Raw genomic sequence first — 20,252 nt, 5'->3', positions numbered from 1 at the left:
CACATAAGTCGATCCGCACGGTAATTTCTTTCTATGATCACATGCCTCCATTTAATACCACTAGCAGCAATACACGTATCCCACGACGCCAAAAAAAAGATGCATAGAAAGTGGTTACTGAGGCTAGTGTAATTGCAGTACTTGCAAGTATTGTGATTGTGAGTGATATAACTCAGTTATATTCAGTTGTTATTATTATTATATTTTCTTCTAAATTAAACACACACGAACTATATACATACATGCATACATACATTAAGTATGTATACCTATGAGCCTGTGCTTTTATCGTTATTTGCAATGTCATACGACACCGTGCCTGTCAGATGTTAGCTGGAAAAAAACAAATCGAAAAATGTTCCTATAGCTTTCTTATACGCAAAGAAAATGATCAAACGATCACACATAAACATATGCATGCACTGGACAAAGCAGCACAAATGGACCCCGAATGGAAAACACCCGGATGTACTGTACTACTGCACCTCCCCCTCCTTTCACTTCAGCCTCTCTACACCAACACAACCACCTCCGCTTGTCTTCCCCTCCCTGCGGTTCTACTGGAGCCACTGCAGTGAATCCGTCATCAGTTGAGAGAAGGCGAGCGCAAAGCAAATCCTACAACGAGCTGCCTGCAGAAAGCATCGATTACACTTACTCACATTTAATACTAATTAGTATTATCCCGCCAGAAGTAGACTTCAGATCGGCACGATGGTAAGGAGTAACTAATGCTTTTAGGATTGTTATTGCATACTAAGGTGTGCATGGCGTTTAAATGTGCCACAGTGTTGCATATAACGAATTTAAGGCAGCTGGGGCGTTAAGTGGCGCCACTGCATGTGTAGTAACCAAGTTTACGAGCCCTCAGACGTGCGTTACAAGTCACGGTGTTTGTTGCTGCAGGTCTCCGTGTGTGCTTTTAACTTGCTTGGTGCCGCTTTCGTAGTGTCAGTGCGGCCCAGCCGTACTGGTGGCGTCTGGCTGCCGAGACGGTGACTTATTCTTTACTGCCGTCCGGGCTCCGCCGTGCAACCGTTTAGCTAGGCTGCTACTCATGGCGCGAGCCCTGGGCTGTGAGAGATCGCGCACGAGCTGCTTATCCTGAACCCTCGCGGCATCGGTCTCGAGCTGGTTTTACTGGCGATGCCCGCGTGGTAGGTTAGTGCGGCGGTATCTCATTATCGATTCGTTATAATCAATAAATTTAATATCCATGACAGATGTGCCGTTTTCACGGCGCAACTTTCTGAATATTAGTAGCCAAGTAACACGTTTTACTCTGTCTAGTAGTATTTTAGTAGTTATGGTCATTACATGACGTAAAAGGAGTACAATATCAGGCCAAAATAGTTCGTTTTGGATCTAAAAACGTATACATGTAACAAGTTTAACATGAGATTAGCATTTCCATCTACATCGTGGGTACTGTTGCAGGCGTGTATGCATATATATATATTTTGGGCTAAAATGTACCCGTTTTGTCACATATCATGACATAAAAACGGTGCCGGGATTACGGTAAGGGGCTTTTTTTTGTTAAATAAGGTGAAAGTGTTTTGATAGTTGATTACCGTGTTTTTTGACGTCCGTGTCGGGCTGCTTGCGGCCATTATTATTTTCAGTCCACCATCAACGGCTTCTCACGTTGCGCCCAAGATTTTTGCACGTCCATGTGTTAATTTCGCTATAAAGCTTCATGCAGTTCGTAAATATCAGCACAATGCGCCGGCCAGCAAAACGAGACGTATTATTTCCATACAGAAAATGGATACCCGTTTTTATTTTCATAGAGGTGGTGGGTGTCTCACGACTTGACTCACGACTTTAACGAAGTTCAGGCGTTCACGGCAATGATGCTATTGCTTGTTAAATCGTTGAAAATAAACGTCCATAAAGATTCCAGTGATGTGATCCGCAAGCAGCCGTGTTTCCTTTGATTAGCAATTCCTTTTCATCTTCAGCTGTATTATACTAATTTCTAGACTTGAAATTAAATATCAGCGCAGACCAATATTGCAAACGCAATATGAGGCGCTTTAAAACGCATGTAAAGTATTTGCATTGCACACATATGCGGCTGGTGTGTGAGACATGCAGATATCGCCCCTGCAGCTGTCTTGTCGTGTATACAGACAGGCTGCCTGAAGCTCATTATTAAGAGCCAGACTCGCTGCAGAAAAAAACGCAATAACTTAGATTAGGAGAATTAGTTGTCGGCGTTTTAGATGGCAAAGGAACATTCCAGAATGTATGGTCAGCCTAAAAAGTGAGGAGAGTGACATCAATAGTCAAAAAGCACAGCCTTACCAGCACGGGTCTTTTTCATTCAGTATTCATTCCTTCTGTTCAAATGAATACTGTATATCTTTTTACAAGTGAGCAACTTAACTAAATTTTACAGATAAACGTTTTCGTGTCAAAAAGTGCACATTTGAAATGTTCACAAATATTCACATGACATATCTAGCACACTCTGTAACTATGGTCCCATGGTGCTTAAACGTGCTCACACCCTGCCCTTACAACTGATTTTTGCCCAACTTGCTTAATGACCTTAAGTATTCAAATTGAAATGTAAGCATATTCCAGTTTGCAGAGCGCAGAGTTGGAAGATTGATCCTACATTCTTAAAAGACTACCATATGTTTGGCTGGAATTGTGTTCATTTTTGTGATATGATAGGCTGACATGTGCTCTCAAACAGTGTCCCTTACTGACAGTTTATTGAAGTTTCTCATTTTCTTATTTTTTAATTTTAGGTACCCTGGGCTGAAAAAGAATTGACCTCGGATCTCGCTCTAAAATTACGAGTCCGAACCGTACATGCTATAGTCCGAGAACAATTTAAGATCGAGTAGAAATGCTTTCAGTTCCAAGTCAGTGAAAAACTGTTTTCGAGACCAAGACAGGGCAAGAATACTACAACACTCCTCTACTGATGCACATTTTCAGTCTTCATTTGTCGTCCAGTACCTGGACTCTTTCAATAAGACATACAAGTGATGACACTTAAGCTATATAACTTCATTGAAGAAGTTATGAAATGAGTACATTATGGAACTCCAGGCTAAACTCTGCCTTTTGTGTAACACTCCAGTTAGTGGGCAAAGTAGTGACTTTTTTTTGCACTTTATGTTAATTTGTAAAATATCAAGCTTGAGGAAATGTAGAATAATTTTCTACAGTTGTCCATTTATGCATGAAAATGAATTAGTCACCCGAGTTCAGTACCAGATTTTTTTTGGGCTGTCAGAAAAGTATTAAAGGTACTGGTTATAATTATAGTTCAGTCAAGGTTCCCAAATTTGGTAGCAGAGCAACGGCACTGGAAGATCAGTCTATAAAACAAATACCTTGACATGCAGTGTTGTGCAGAACTCCCCCTCAAACTGCAGTTTCCTCCTGGGTTGTCTTGGTATGAGGGTCAGAATCTCCAATCAAGCTGATTTTCTTTTTCCTTTTTTTTTTTAAACTGCATGTTCCCTCATTAAAATGATTTTCTATTTAGTCTAAAACCAGGACAGTAGAACAGGGCAGCACTTTATATAATCATTCGCCGCTTTTTCATAATTCCCTCGGTTCCCGGAGTCGTGATAGAACTGGCTTAATTTATGCGCGATGCCGTGCATCACATTGACTCCTTTCATTACAGCTGTGCGGCCAGCGCGGGATGAGAAACCTAAAATGTTTGCGTGCAGTGTGGATGAGTTTTGTGTTGTGGAATGTTGGGATTTTGATTCATTATGGTGGTCATTATGGGAAAGCTCTGTGAAGGAGCTACACCGGCTGTGGATTTGAGTTTTTTAGTTATATGGGGAGAACATCATTGAATGATAAATAAATAACCTTAAAATGGCTGATGTGGTGATAATTGGTCACCTAGCTATTTCTGGTTTATATTATTTAATTTGAATGACTTAAATTAGAGACCAGTAACGGTGATGTTCTTGCATTTGCACCTAACAGTGTTCTTAAGTACTTGTATTTAAAAAAGAAATATAAATACTTTTTTGGGTCATTTTCTCAGTTTTGTTATAGTGCTGCATTGGGGCTTAGCCTGTTTATTAAATAGAAACTGCATGTTGCTGCAGATAGTAACCTGGCTGCAAAGATCAAGGACACAAAGTTGCTATAACTTTGCGGCAGGGGACTCTATACTCCTGATGGAATCAACAGTGTTTTAGTAAAACGACTTCATGTGAGCCATAATTACCATGATGCTAACCGTTTCAGCACACGCCCTGTACAGGGCATCCGAGGCAAACTTTTTCGTTTGATCTGATCCCACCCATTGTCCACAATTGGCTGACAGAAATGTGACGCCACAGGGTTGGTCAACAGGACAAATTTATCAGTTACTGGCAGGTTTGCACTGTGCCGCAGTTTAAATAGTTTGAATTAGTATGTGTATCTGTATTTCTTTTAATAGTAAATGTGGTAACCATGTGATGTTTGCCATCGACTGCATTTGTTTTGTTAATAACTGTCTTGTAAATTGTTGGCTTTCCTATTAAACCAATAGTGGCTGTTTGGAAGGAGAGTAACTACCATTTTAAAAGGGCTGTTTTCTCCTTTATTAAAATGACTCGCATACGTCCCGCAATTTGATTATTTTGTCCTCTGTATGTGGGTCTGCTACATCAAAAATATTCTGGGCCCTCTAGGGTTGCGGTGCGGCAGCATAGCTTTGAGTATGCGACAGACTCTTTTCGCCGAATTGTTCGATTTCGTTTCGTCTGGATGTTGTTTGAAGTGTATGGTCACAGTAACTGTAGGGTCCGTTACTGTCCCAACGTGTGTCTGCGGTTTTCAACTGGATGAAATCCAGCCAAAGGTTAGAGAAATGTTTAGCTATTATTAAATGAACAAACTGGTATGTAAATGAATACTTAGGCTATCCAAGATTAAACCTTTAATCTCACGATTAGTATTTTAGCATTGAATCTTTGAGTGAGCTTTTGAGCATGCAATTACCTTGTGCTCCATTATACAATTAAGGAACATTTTAAATTGTGCGTTATGCTGTATTACCTGATATAAACTACTTATCCTAAATTTCTCCAGAAAAATATTCAGCTTCGTGGGGAAAGATTTCATTTTAGTGACAGAATGTTCCCTTAATATAAACGTGATTAGGCAGGGGATGCCTCAAATGGGATGGCAGTCCATCATGGGGCATATATTCAGAGGTGGACATTTCAGGTCCAAAAACTAAAAATCCAAACCAGGATTTTATTTCAACCAACCAGTTGAGTATAAAGAGTCACAGAATACTCAACTGGTTGGTTGAAACAAAATCTTGGTCTGGATTTTTACTTTCTGGACCTGAAATGACCGACTCACATAGTATCACACCCTATGGGAAACTTAGCAATGTCAGTTTGCCTGACCACAGTACCCTGAGGAAAGGCTGAACATTTTCCCTTTTTTTTTACCATTTTGCTGTGCTGGCGAAGAGCTTATGTTGTGCAGAGTCAACTTAAGAACGATAGTTTGTTGACTTTCTTTTTGCTGCATAATTTGCTTCCCTTAGATCCTTTGCTGCTTTTGTGATAGTGTGTTAACTAACACATTGTAAGTAATATCACTTTGAAGAGAGAGTGGAAGAGAATATACTTCAGTAAACAATCCAGTGAGAATTTCTTAAATCTTCTACTCGGTATTATAAAATGAGCTTTACAGAAAATCACTGCAGAGTGATGGTTTGGTAGATAGAACAGGAAATGAAATGGCAAAAGATAAGACAGATTAGGCAATTAGAGAGTAGATTTGCATAAAAGGGAAAACTGCCGGATAATTTGCTGCAAAAATGTATAGCTGATGAAAGGTAGGGTTTGATAAAACATTTGGGATATTCCATTTATGGGAGGTTCTGCATCTGGAGTTGTAGGGGGGAGTCAAGATAGCATTACATTGCTGCTGAGCTAGGGGGGTAAATTTGCATGTGTACACTTAAAAGGATTTAGTAAACATTAGTGAAGTCTAATCAAACAATGTACACCGTCCAGAATGTTGAAGGACCATGAGTCTGTTTCACCTGTGGCTGTAAATACAGTTGAAGATGGCTTTACCATATTCAGCGCTTAAGGGAAGCAGAGACTTCAGAGAGCTTTTGTTTTATCCAGTGGAGTGGCCCAGGGAAACATTTAGCTTTAAAAAGTGTAGTTTTGTCTAAGCTTAGTAATAGGTGCTGGGGGAAAAAACACTGGAATGTTCCTTACAGTGGGTTTAGTAAGGAATGGCTTTAACCTAAACATGTTTTGTTTTGAGGTTTCAAGCAGGATTTTTTGCCAGGGGCCCAAATCGACATTGTCAGTTGTATCGTCCTGGTAACACAACCCACAGCTGGGAGTTCTGGCCTGTTTTTTATCGGGGTGGGGGTGTCTCCCTTTTCCTGAGCAGAGATGTTGAGATGAGCTGGAATAAATGTGCTTTGTGTTGCCGGCATGGCAATGGAAGGCTATTCCATTGCAGGTGATGTCATTTCCAAGTAGAAGCCGAAGACTCTAAGAATTATCTGTGGCACCTCAGGTGGTTACGGTGGCTTCAGGATGTGGGTGACAAAATTTCTGTTTTAAAATGTATTTATTTAAAGTGTAAATCTGACCCGTCCTGGTGAGGAGAAAATGTCTTTGCGGCGCTGGGAGGACTTTTCAAGCTTCATCGAGCGAGTATCAGATTTTTAATTTTAAAATGTTCCCTTTTTTATGTAAATGTGACACTGAAGTTTCAAGTCATGCACCTGCAAGGTTTCTACTTTCGCTGCCAAGGGTTAGTGAGATGTCAGGCATATTCACAGATTACGGTGGGAGGGAAAAATTGGACCAGTCTTAAGAGTAAACAATATCCCCTGCATCAGACTTGTGCAAATGGTTCTGGTGACTCAGGCAGGTTTAAAACCTCACTGCCACTTACTGTGCTGAAAAATTAACAACCCACTGTCGCAGTGAGAAGTACAACTGCAAGTATCATCCCAGGCACTGCTTTACACTGTTTACAGCTGCTGGTATGAGGCCAGGTGTCGTCATGGCTCTGAATTTGGCATAAATGGGGAAGATTATTAACCGCATGTGGTTGTAACTTTTAGTTTGACGAGGCGGCGTGAAACTTGATTAACCAAAACGTTAGAATGATCAGCAGAATCGTGTTGTTCTGATAGATTCATGGATTAACTAGCTTGCACAAGTAAAGAAGTTAAAGGCTGCTTGATAATCTTTCTTTTTGGCAGACTAGCTACATTCCTGGAGTGGTTAGCTAAAAGTGCACCATGTTTCATGACTGAAACTCTTCTACAGTTAGCTTTTCAGGATTTTATGATATTTGCATTTTTCTCATGAACTGTCGAACTAGAGCACTAGGAATCACTTAACATGGTAAAATTGGCAAATGGCAAATATAGTTACGTGCCGCTTATGAATGTTCTACGAATGCATTATAAAGGTGTTATGAAAGTGCAGTTAATGTAAAGTATTACCAAATATTTATAGTTCCAAAAGTTCCAGAGTGAGCCATGCAGATCCGCTTACATTTTGGTGGCTTCAGAGAGAGGAATAGCTACACCAACTGCAGTTTTTTTTTACTGTGATCCTTTCCTGTTGAGGTATTATGCTTCATATACGATGCCAACTTATGAATCAGCCAGGTGAAACAATGTGTTTTTGCCGTTGTTTTCGTTTAGTGACGTTTTTATCCATTTGCTGACAAGCATAGTAAGTTTGACAAAACATGTATCAAAAAACAAATACAAATAAGCGTCCAGGCTTATTTACACAGCATTTGCTACTTGCCAATGTTTACAATCTTTTAAGAAGCTTCTGAGACTTCGAAACTAAAGTATATATTATAAATGACTTTTGTTTCTGTGTATTCTTTAATTGGTTTGTCCTCTACGAGGTTTCCGAACATCAGAAATGAAAGCAGCCTACATAGTTTGGCTGCAGTACTGGGATGTGAAACCTTAATCCCATGAACTCATTTTGATTACTGCATGAGAAATAAACCAGCAGAAAGGAGTTGATGGAGATGCTCTGTGCTGTCCATGACCAGGAGTTTATCCGGTGTGCTTCACCAATGAGTCCAGCAGACCAAGATCTGCTTTTCACCTTACTGAGGTGTAGTTGCTATACACTAAACACTACAGCCCTCTCTTCTCCTCTTGCAACTGTTCCTCCACAGTGACACTGGCAAGGGTGACCATTGTCACATGCAGTCACCTTGCTGCGGGCGTGGTGCGTCTGGCATTTAACCGATCTGAAGCAGCTCTCCTCCGTCACACATCCCTGGGCTCGAGTTTCAGGCCGGCAAGCCTGTGGCTGACATTTCACGGCGGCGTCCCGTTTCTCGCATGTTGCTGTAATGCTGGCCGGACAATTGCTGGTCATCCGCCCTCATCGTGAGCCTGTGCTGGGCATGCTGGGATATCTGAGTGCTGGGCATGCTGGGGATATCTGAGTGCTGGGCATGCTGGGGATATCTGAGTGCTGGGCATGCTGGGATTTCTGATTCGCTGATCGTTAATGCCATGGTGAGTCTGCTGTGCAGGCATATAAAACTGCACTTGTTGACGCCTGTATCACTGTCTATGTTTTATCTTTAGGAGAGGTAAATTTTTCATGGTTTCACCATAGCATTTTGAGACATTTTTTTTAAAGGGGCGATTGAATTCTCAGACAAGCATTCCTGCCTCTTAAAGCATTTATTCCTGATAACCAAACATAAACATCCAAGAAGATCTAATATCAATTAAATCATCTTAGTGTAAGTGTGAAACCAGACTTTTTTTTTTTTTAAATCCATGATCATTTCAGCTATTCCTAAATCTGTAGCAATGATATTAAAGCACCTCTGTTTTTCTGAACAATTTTTGCCTTAAGAAGGTCACACTTTGGTTTCTCGAGTGTATTTGTGGTATTTTTTACAGTGCCTCGTGAGTGAGAGAAGTGTACGCAGCGAGACAGAGTGCTCCGTAACTCACAGCTGACATTTTTATGGGAGTATGGTGTTCTTCTGTGAAGTAGCAGTTATGTCCTTTTCAGGGAAACTGCTATTCATGATATATGACTGAGTACAAATTAAAGTGTCTTTATACCTTTTGTGGTTGTGTATTGTGGTGCTTTTTGCTGTCTGTTCCTGAAAGAGACACTGAGTATTCAGCAGGTTCCATATGAATGGATTAATTGAGGTGCAGTTTGGTTTGATCCTTAGTAACACAGACCACCTTATCCCTAAAGATTGTGCTGCATATTCGATTTTGTGCCCCTGTACATGATATGGAGCCTTTTATGAGGATACATCTGGCCGTTTTATTCAGAAGTAACCGGGAGAATACTTAGTCATCCTCCAGCCTTGATGACCTTTTCCCGCTAAGCGATAAAATCTAAGCGTTTGTGCATGCAAATGTAACATCTGTAGCCAGTGCATCCATAATGCATGCTGAATAATGAAGCGCAAAAATCTTCAGAGCTGTACTTCGTCAGGAATGTTTTTTTTACCACTTTTTTGAATCATATATTTTTATTCATCTTTCGTATTTCATTCATCTTTCTTCATCTCGTCATGCGGTTTCAGTATGTTCCCTTCCGCTGATATATACAGAAATACTGGATAGGTCACAGTTTTGTGTGTGATAAGTCTCTATCTAGCTAAGGGCATGTTGTCGTCGTACAAACAAAATCCTAGTAGGCAGTTTCTTCAGCAAACGGCTGATTCGCAAGTTGAAATCCTAAACAGACAGAACGGGGAAAGCGGGCCGCTGCAGGCCTGCGTGTGTTTTCCTGCAGAGCCTCGACGTTGCATTCAGCGCCAAGATCTATGTCACGGGTTAAACTGCGCGCGGACTTGGCGCAGGAATAGCTGACGTTTTCATCCCACTTTGCAGTGCATTCAGTTATTGTTCTGAAGCTTTAGTGGACTTGATGTATATCAGAGAGGTGTCGTTAAGACATTATTTAATCAGCTTTTGACCCACTAGAAGTGCTGGTGCAGACAAATGGATGGTAAATGTAATTTCTAAGCTAGCTAATTGTTACCAACTGACATCTGAAGTGCCGACCTTTAAAGTACATGTTGCTCGTTTGATGCCAATGGAATCTGTTTATTTTATTCTTTATGTATCGCCCCTACTACTAGACACATTGTATTCTATGCGGTGTACTTTTGTTACGTAAATATGGATTCAGTGATGTTAAATAAAATAAAAGTAGGCTTCAATGCGTGTCTTTATTTACTTAGCTTATTTAGAATGACTTATTCGTGTATGAATAAAATGTTTTTGCGTTGAGATCTTATCTCCCGAATCGTACACAGGACACTCCCTTTCATCACTTCCCTGCTGCATCATATTATCAAATAAAGCGGATTTCTAATTTTGTAAATATGTTTTTGATGCACCTTCCCTGCCCCCCATGGAAAATCATATGTGTCGCATGTGCTTGAAGGATTGGAGCAAGTCCTCTGCCTGACCCAGAACTAGTGGCAGCAAGTGAATTTCCGTATATATATTACATGAAGTGTGTTTCTGCTGCAGTGTACTTGCAGATCACGGTCCTGTCCCGTGCTCTTGGTAGCTTTGCTAAGGAGCCTTGGCCTAGTGGTGACGCTACTTTTAGCCCGGTAGATAATTTGATTCTCACCATAGCTGTTCCCCATGACGACGGCACAGTTGGTACCATGAGACCCAGTTTGAGGCCAATTCGAAAGAGGAAAGTGAAGTGGAGGACCTCAAGCCTAAGTAGGTGTTCCAGTAACATAACCACTCACCTCGCTGAGAGCTAAGACCTGGCAGTGGGTCGGCGAATCTCTGGCCGGGACACGAAGGGGTGCCCAGGACAGACCTTTGGTGTCTCATGAGCAGCCCTCTTGGCTTCCTGAGGTCATGGTGTGTCACCTTTGGATGGCAGATCCAAACTCTGGTCAGGGTGTGCTTACCACCACAGAGGAGGGCGACCATACAGGTGCTTTGTTGATTCCATCAGGCTTGTTACTCTCACTGTGACACATTGTCTCGTAATGACAGTTTGGTCAATATATGTTTGCTAGAGTGTTTTAACCCTGGTATCTAATTTATTAAATGCTTACTTGGTGACAGCATTGCTGTCTGCCTATTTGGTATCTTAGTAACGCTTTTAAGTCATCAGGACAATAGCTGTGAATGGCTTCTAGCTGATAATTGCATTGTGAACGTTCAGTCCTTGCAGTGGATGCACATAGCCTGCCAGCTAACCTATTTACCGGGTCACCGGATACAGTACATGCGCTTCAGGAATGAGATTGAGTTAGATTGTAATGTTTCTGTGTTTTTTGTTTTTTTGTTTTAGTAATTTATTGTATTCTGTGGACAGTCTCTCCACCTTTACCCAGCCTGGTCTCTTTGGTGTAGGACTTGGCTTGTTGCAGCCACAATTGAATAAGCAGTTGTGAAAAAATTAATGGATAGATGGGCTTTATTAATAAATATAATTTCCGTTGCACAAAAAAACCTTGTATTTGACTGTTTGAAGGGCTTCTAACCTGCAATAGGTGCATGGCAATCAAAGTCTGACTGCCCTCTGCCATTACCTAAATTAATGCTTTTCTGAGGTATCAGAATGATCTCGTCTGTGATACTAATGCAGGGTAAACATTATGCAAAACTCTGAAGTGACAGGTGCGTGCAGGAGAGTGGATTGATCTCTCAGAACACTCTGCCGGGAAGGCCTTTCCAGTAATATCACTAAGCTGAATTGTGTAGCAGAATGATTTATAATACTGTAATATATCGTAACTTTAAAATGATAAATGTTGTGCTTTGTTAAACCTTTGTGCTTGTCGGCAGTGTAAGAAATCTTAATGGGATTCACCTTTTGTCTTTTTGTAGGGCAATGAAGCGAGTTACCCCCTGGAAATGTGCTCACACTGTAAGTACCTGGCTTTCCCTTCTGATGTCGTGACACACTCTTTCACCACATATTTCTTAGCCCAAGATCAAATGGTATTTTTTTTCCATCATATTCTTTGCATCTGAATAAGAAACTATAAATGTAGTATTAGTCTGCTTCATAGCTTCTTTTGGTTGTCCAGCCGAATGTATGTAGTTACCGTAATTCCCACGTCCTGTATTCTTAAAACCTGAGCATCGCTGAACTAATATATTTTGTCACGTGATGAAACGTAGCCGAAGAGGCCCGATTTTTGGTCATAACATGAAAAAGAGAATGTAGTTACGTTGTTTTGCTTTTTTGTAGGGCAGTGTGGTCAGTCCACAGAAATGACAGAGATCTTTATGTGCCTGGTTATTGCAGTCAGGCTGCTTTCTGTAGAGCTCCATGACCCTCCCTCAGGCTTGCATACAGACACAGCCCCCCCGAGTGTGAAATGCTTCTGCCGCATAAAGGTCAGGTTTGGGGCTGGAGGGAGAGCCCCATCTATATTTAGCTGCGATATGGCCTGTAGGCCCCCGCCCTCCTGGGTGAAGAGAGCGAGCTGCCGATTATGCGGCCTGGGATATAACCGGCCCGCTGTGGGGAATCCCTGCCTGCCAATGATGGTTCAGCAGAATTCGCCCTTCGCAGAGCGGCACTCGTGTCAGCCGCGCGGCTGGCCATCTGCACCTCGCGATGCTGGGAGGCCTTGAGTCATCCTGGCAGTGCACACGGGCCCGTCGATTCCCAATTCACGGGGGCGCCGGTTACCGTGTCGTGCTGAAGGAGATCGTCCGTCTGATGCATGCTGCCGTTCCCCCTCGTACCTGGAGCCAGGCCTGTGCCACCGGCTATTCAGCTCAGGCTAGATCACCCATGTGCAGTTCCAGTTGCTTCACTTAACGTTTCGGTTATGGCAAATTCATTAGAATTTTTTGACAGATTAACCAGTTATTTGCTTATTAGCTAGTATACCGTTACTGCTGAACTGCATTATCAGAGTAGAAGGGGTAGTTTACTGGGGTGGGGTGGAGTTACCCTGGGGCCCTCAGCCAATGTCCCTCCCCAGAAATAATCCCCCAGAGCATTTTCCCCCCTCTTTGTTGGGTATACTTACACCCAAAATATTTGTAGATTCAGTTTATGTAACAGTCTTGTTTTCTTGTTTAAAATTCATCATTGATTGTGATAGCTCTGAATACAGTTGTGTAATATTCTAAAGGAATTTAAGTGCTGAAATAAGGCAACAACGATCAGCCTGTGTATTTTAAGTCACAGATTTAGTTTGTTTAGTTTATTTTATGTTTGTTTATCATATCTGCTGTGCTACCCGCTGCTCCCACATTAATACGTAGGGCTGTGTGCGTAGGGGAGGATGCCAGAATCGCTGTCTACTGAAGCCCAGTAGCTCTTCGGAGTCTGCTTGATACACCTGCAGTGGTACGCAGCCTCTGGACTATCCCTGGAATATTCTAGGCTCCCGCAGCTCCTCCTCCCACCCCCGCAGCGGGCAGCTGTTCACTCCATCAGGAAGGGGGACAGCCTGAAATCAGCTACGCAGCCAAAACTAAACAAAACCCATCGTTGGGTGGCCATTATCAGAGTCCACTTCATTACATTTTGGAAATGTTATTGAGATTAATGCCAGGATTGTGGTAACTGCACATAGATCATGGAAAAAAGTACTGACTCCCAGCATCGGTTTTTGGAGAGCCGAACAACATATTCTTTATGTAAATGGATTTATTGTGAAACTGTAGTGACTACAGGAATAAATAAATGTCCTGGCAGAACAGGGAGCATGGGGGTGCAGCAGGGCTGCACCTGAGGACTAATCTGCCTCTCCGGCACTGACGACGAGGTCTTTCCGTATCTGATCTACCTGAAGTAAACGTGGGTGTTGGTACGTAAAGCTCCGGTCCCTCTCCTCTTCAAACTCGGCACTAACGTGGAGCTGGCCGCACCCCACACCTCTCGCTGCCTCATGATGCCCAGCAGTGTATGCTGGGGGCCGGAACAGTTTCACCCGCGCATGGACAAACTGGAAAAGCTGGAAAACTGCAGAACCCTGCAGGCAGTTGTCCATAAAAATGAAAAAAAAATAAAAAATCTGTTCCTAGGGTACTGCGGCTGTGCAGACTGAGATCTGCACAGGGATGGAAGCCGTGTCGCATGTGGGGCAATGCATGGCTCGGGGCGTTGCGATGCTGCGCCTGTGATCGGAAGGTCGCTGGTTCAAATCCCGCGGTTGGCTCGCGTCTTTAACGCAGGGATTGTCTGACCTTGCTTTCTCAGTTGTATTTTAGTTTGGAATGACTATAAAATGCACACAGCCCCCGAGCCTCCAACCCGACCAGTAAGGGATTGCTTGGTAACGTCTGTGCTCTTAGGCAGCCTGCCGGGCTCCTCTGTGGAGCCGTGCCGAGCTGAGCTGCCTCATCGGGTTCTCGGAGGGAGCAGCACGCCCCGGCCTTGTGTGGGTGAAGTTCTGCTTCCAAGGTGGTAAATGAGAGGATGGCAGCTGGGCGCGAGGCGTGAGCTGCGGCCCGGCGCCCTTGCGCTCGCTGAATCCTAATGCTTATCATAGAGGTTTTTTTTCTGCAAGCTATCTGCTGACAGTTCCCCTAGTTTGACGCATTCATTTGCAGAGCGATCTCAGTCCTGCTTAAATACCATACCTACAGGTATGAATACACCTTTTCAAAAGCGTTTACCAGAACCAGCGTTGGGCATCTCATTCAGCAACACTGTAGTGCCCAAATCCGTGTTAGCTGGGTTTCCTTGTTGCTAGGGGTTTCCCTGGGGGAGGGAGGGTTACAGGGTTATGGGGGTGGGATGAGGGGGATTGCACCATCTTCTATAAATATAGTGCTTTGAAAAACGCCTTTTCACCTGTCGGATTCTCTGTTGAAATAAAGCTTGGAACAGTAGTGAGTCTGCTCACAAGTGGCATGTTAACATGCTGCCCTATGAGAAATTTTAACTCATGCAGGGTGTGAGGATAGATGAGGAGGATCTGTAGGGCTTTCTCACTACTGCTGAGGTCAGTCTTCATGAGGACATTACAAGGTAGCAAGGCGGAAACCGCTGATTGCTAAGAAAAACACAAATGCCCAAATTCACCTGTCTGGCTGACATCGTGTCCCACACTGAGAGCCCCACTGGCGGTGGAGGTGTCACAGGACGGAGGCTCGGTTTGCTGCTTTCGCTGAAGGAATCATAAATCCAGGAAATGCAGAACAGACAGAGGGAAAGAGTTTTATCTCGGTGTCTGTGCCTCCCCCCTCCAGGTACAGACTGATTTCAGAACTGTGGGAGTTGCATAGTACAACCTGTCACTCTGTCGCATGACTATTGGGAGTTTAATGGATGATAACTCAGTAATCCAAACGCTGTGCAAATTTGCCGGTACCGGAATGGGTTTTTATTCCGCAATGCGGTACCGGATTTGTCGCTGGATTATAATCCGTGAAGCTGAACGATGGGAGAAATGATTCAAACTGAAAAGTAGCTAATTAGGTTGTCTGCAGGCTGTGGAGAGCGTGTCACTGCGTTAATTCTGTGGGCTTAGAGAGGGCTGGAAGAGGAGCGTATAAGAATGAGGGATGTACACCAGCTCACTGTGAAAGGTAGCGACCCACTGATGAAATCACATCGTTATCCGCTCCTACGTGGGATCTGCCAGCCTGGGAATGGCTGAGACACAGGCATGGGGTTTCGGCGGGGGGTGGGGGGCTGAGGCTCTGCAGGCTGGTTTATTGTTAACCTGCATACAACGTAGCCCTTGTGTATAGTGAGATTTATGCAGCAGCCTATAAGTGGCTGTTGCCAGGTAACAGGATCGGGTAAATGTGAAGTGTGCCGCGTCTCTCGCGCTGTGAAGCGCCAGCAGGCCTGCTCTCAGTGCTGCCAGCAGGCCTGCTCTCAGTGCCGCCACCAGCCACCAGGCCTTTTCCTGTCTTAGGAAGACTTTTATGCGTATTACTGCCATTTTGTTAATCTGCAGATAACATTTAATTTTCCTATTATTTGTGAAATGGTCATGACTTTTCCAATTATAGCATCACACTATTACACCATCACATGTCGGAAAAAATGGAAAAGAATATTTATTTTGAAGGAAATTCCAGGCCTGGGTTCTTAATGTCCGTCAGGAAGCTCATGATAACTGATCAGGCTTGATGTTACTCCTGCTGCGGAATCGTCCTTAAGCGCTGCCCTGCTCTACTCATGCTGATATGGATATTTATTGATACATGCTTGAAATTGGTAACTTTATTTGGGCAACAACAAGCAGCCCATCCCCCAGCCTTTTTGCTGTTGCACTCAGTTGGGTAGTGGTCCATCTAGTGGTGGATCTATGACATAACAGGTTTCTGTTATCAAGCAGTCCCTTCATTTTCTTGTAATGAGAATTACATTATGAGAGGTAATCAGATTTTCAGATGTGGTTTATGTATAGTTTATGCTGGAACGAAATTTAAAGATAGAATCTGTAAATAATAAAAAAAATCCTTAATTTGCAACTGTTGCTATTATCAGTCTAGAAATTTGACAGCTAGAAAAAACATTTTGTAATTCTACCACATGCTTAACCATTTTATATTTTTTGTAAGGTATAATTGCATTAGACACACCTTGAAAGGCACCCAGAACCAGGAAAAGAGCCCCATCTCTGTCTGACTCAACTTGTGTGCTAGCTGGTCCATTAGTAGTCACATCTTTCTGAAGAGATCTTCCAGGTCTTTGTGTTGCGTTACTCTGTCAGCATCAGGGTAAATGTGATTAGTGTTGCACACGGTGGAAGTGTTAGGTGACTCAGTGAATAAACGTAGCGTTTTAAATGCCTGCTATTATTGTTGGGCTGTAGGAATGCTACTTTGCATTGTTGTGGCTACACATAGACTGAGTTAGTTTCCATCTAGCTTCAGTAAGCAGCAATAGGACAGCTCTACCCTCTTCAATATTGAACCTTTTAGGTTTAGATGCCCATGGGTGCCTTGGGAGCTCTAGTTAGGGTCGCATAGTGTGAAGATACGGTGTGGTGCTGCTTGTGGACCCATCCCTTATAGAGCTGACCATTTCTGTCTCTCTCTGTCCTTTGTTGCAGTTGATGCCGATGAGATTAAGAGGCTAGGAAAGAGATTTAAGAAACTTGACCTCGATAACTCGGGATCGTTGAGCGTAGAAGAGTTTATGTCGCTGCCGGAATTGCAGCAGAACCCGTTAGTACAACGAGTCATCGACATATTTGACACTGATGGAAACGGAGAAGTCGATTTCAAAGGTAAGGTGAAAAAAAATGCTTTGTAAATAACCCAGTCACCTCAATCTAAGAAAATGTTTGTAAGTTTGTTACAGTAAGATTATATACAGTTATGAAATGGAATAGTACTGTTAGGTTTGTTTTGTGAGGTTTGCTTTTTAGCTTGGTGTGCATTTGCAGTTTTAGTTTGTGAGGTTAACCAGGGAAGCTGAACATCTCATTATCTGATTGCACCAATAAGTTCCTTTGAAAATCATGCTGTGCATTTAAAATTAGTCCTAGCTCCTTCTGTTTAATTGAAGGAGACGTATTTCCAGCATAGTTCACAAATGATAATGGTAGCTTTGTTTTTAAAGGGTCTATTTTGTGCCTTTGTTTAGAATTCATAGAGGGTGTCTCACAGTTCAGTGTCAAAGGAGACAAGGAACAGAAATTACGGTGTAAGTATTTATCTAAATCCATCATCCACATTAAGATGCCTTCATTGACTTCTGTTTTGCTTCTTTGGAATTTGTCCATGATCTTTTTTGGTTGTCTTGCTTAATACCCAAGTTGCCTTCCGCATTTACGACATGGACAAGGATGGGTACATCTCCAACGGGGAGCTCTTCCAGGTGCTGAAGATGATGGTGGGAAACAACCTGAAGGACACCCAGCTACAGCAAATAGTTGACAAAACCATTATTAACGCGGACAAGGACGGAGATGGCAGAATATCCTTTGAAGAATTTTGTGCAGTAAGTGCAGTCAGCAGATCACAAGTTAGCCGATGACGGTAACACACAGGAAAAGGTTAACTTAATCTTTGTTTGTGCTTTTGTCTTCATGAAGTACACCTCTTCTTCTAAACCGCTTGTCCTGGTCAGGGTTGTGGAGTCAAAAATTCCATTTGGTTTCTTAATTCATACTTGAAAAATAAAATGTTTTTAAATGTGTTTGACGTCACTGTCCTGTCACCCTCCAGGTTGTAGGTGGCCTAGACATACACAAAAAGATGGTGGTGGATGTGTGACTGAGTTCCCAAGCTCCCCACAACAACTTTTGCTTTCTTCTCCATCTCTGAAGATATGCTCAAGATGTCCAGCAATGCTCTCTGTGTATTTAAATGGAAGTATTTTCTCTGTGAAGCCACCGTTTCCGACACGAGCCTCGCGAAGCCAACTCTAAATCGTTATTGAACATCGATTCTCTCAATAACTTGGTGTAGCACTTTAAAAAAAAAAAAAACTAAAATCTTGAAGGACAGCTTTTCTTGTTGAACGAGCATCTCAGTTTGGTGGATGAAAGGAAGAGGGTTGGCGTGCAGTTTTTTATTTTCTTTTTTTATATTTATTTTTGTCTTTTTTAAGGAAGTATATAGGGAAATTATGTGGTTAGTTGGGTGTATCTCAATATACTTGATTTTGTGACATCATCGAAGTAGAGTATGACGTGCCAATCAGAATATAAATGTAAACCAGTTGAACACATGACTACCATCGTTTTAAGTTTGAGAGAAGCACTCTAGATAAAAACAAAAGCGCTTCGTGACTACTGCGTGATTTCCTTTCCAGGGATATGGAAGGTCTTTCTCTCTTTTTCTATTTCACTTTGTAATATGAACTACGTAGTTTGATTATAGCATTTTAGCTTCCAGTCACATACAACACCAAAATATATATTGTTGATTTTTTTTGTAATAAAGGGGGAATGTGTATTTTATTCATACATTTGTATTTGCAAGGAATTTTATCTATTCCTGGTCTTGCTCTCGAAATACAGTAGAAATAGAATCTTTTTTTTTGTGCACAACTTCAGGTTTACTTTGAAGGCAGGTCTTTGTGTTGCCTGATAACTTTGAACATTTTTGCAACCATCCAGCTATCCCCTACATAAAAACCGTTTCATTTCTTATGATGGAATATTTCTATTAAAGTCGGTTGGAACATTAAACGTATTTTGTATTTTATTACCTTCAAAACAGCAGTTAAATGATTTTTTGCTTCACTGATAAATTGTATACTATAATATGCAAAGAGCTATGTAACTTAATGTGAATATAGGCGAGAATCACATCTTTGTAGTGTTACATTTATCAGCTTTACTGCAGGCAGCGTTAAAGGTTTATTTTGTTAACAGTATATGTATATTAGGGAAACGAGGGATTTTTTTAAACTATTACAGTAATGAGGAACCTAGTGACATATACATCCTAGGAACTATAGGCAGGACCCTTTGTTTTGAGTCATCGGTCTAGACGTAGTGATGTATCGACACCGAGAGGGTCTGCATTATATGAAAGGTGGTCGATATCCCCCACTTTGTTTTCTTCCTTTGGCCTTCCTTCTTTAAAATAAAATTAAGGATTACCATAATGCTTAAAATGTTTTACAGAAAGATGTTTTTTTTTTTTATTTAAAAAAAAAAAAGTCTCCTTGTGTAGTTCTCTCTTACTGAAGTGGTTGCTCAAGCAGGAAGGTTTCTGGAACGTTCTAGAGCAGTGGCTCAGTCTCGCCCCGGCTGTTCTTCACACGAGTGCTGCACGACCTTGGCTGTCAGTCCCAGAGGGCCTGAGGCTTCATATGCTTGCATGAGTTATTTTTTTTATATATATTTTGCATGTCAGTCCTTTAATTATTAGACGAAAATATCTTCTTGTTTACATGGTGAATGGTGATATATTAATATATAAGGTTGCCAAACTTTGGTATATGTTTAAATTATAACCACTGCCACTACCTGTTACTTTTGAATATTCTCGATTACCGCATTGCAGATTCCAGTTTCATATCTGTTCCAGTGTCGACTGCCATATGCTTTACTTCTAGGGAAAGCCGTGTGGGATTTGTACATAAGTATTTGTTACAAAGCTAGCAGGAATGTTACACTCTCCTATCAGTAGTTATTGCATCGATGGACCTGTCCTCCAAAGGGCTAGATCAGTGCCTGTGGAGAGAGGCTGGCGGGGAGTCTGGAGGCGAATGACGGTTATTTATTTTTTATCTTCTCTGCATGCTGCATCATATGCTGTGGGAATTATTGGAAACTTCATACTGTATGAAAATGAAAAATAAACCATTTAAAATAACCGAAGCTTTTTTTTAATG

General features: G+C 42.0%; 1 protein-coding gene across 1 annotated transcript; it reads left to right on the top strand.

The window, feature by feature from the left end:
- Window positions 1-552: 552 nt before the first annotated feature.
- LOC125715664 (calcineurin subunit B type 1) lies at window positions 553-20,233 on the top strand. The gene is made up of 6 exons (XM_048987471.1): window positions 553-717; window positions 11,858-11,897; window positions 17,011-17,187; window positions 17,547-17,606; window positions 17,719-17,903; window positions 18,131-20,233. Exons 1-6 carry the CDS (start codon window positions 715-717, stop codon window positions 18,176-18,178), a joined length of 513 nt encoding a protein of 170 aa, XP_048843428.1. The 5' UTR covers window positions 553-714; the 3' UTR covers window positions 18,179-20,233.
- Window positions 20,234-20,252: the final 19 nt, after the last annotated feature.

This window comes from Brienomyrus brachyistius, chromosome 20, assembly GCF_023856365.1.
Source record: "Brienomyrus brachyistius isolate T26 chromosome 20, BBRACH_0.4, whole genome shotgun sequence".
NCBI lineage: Eukaryota > Metazoa > Chordata > Actinopteri > Osteoglossiformes > Mormyridae > Brienomyrus > Brienomyrus brachyistius.
Note: the sequence above shows the minus strand (reverse complement) of the source record. Positions and strands in the feature narration are given on the sequence as shown.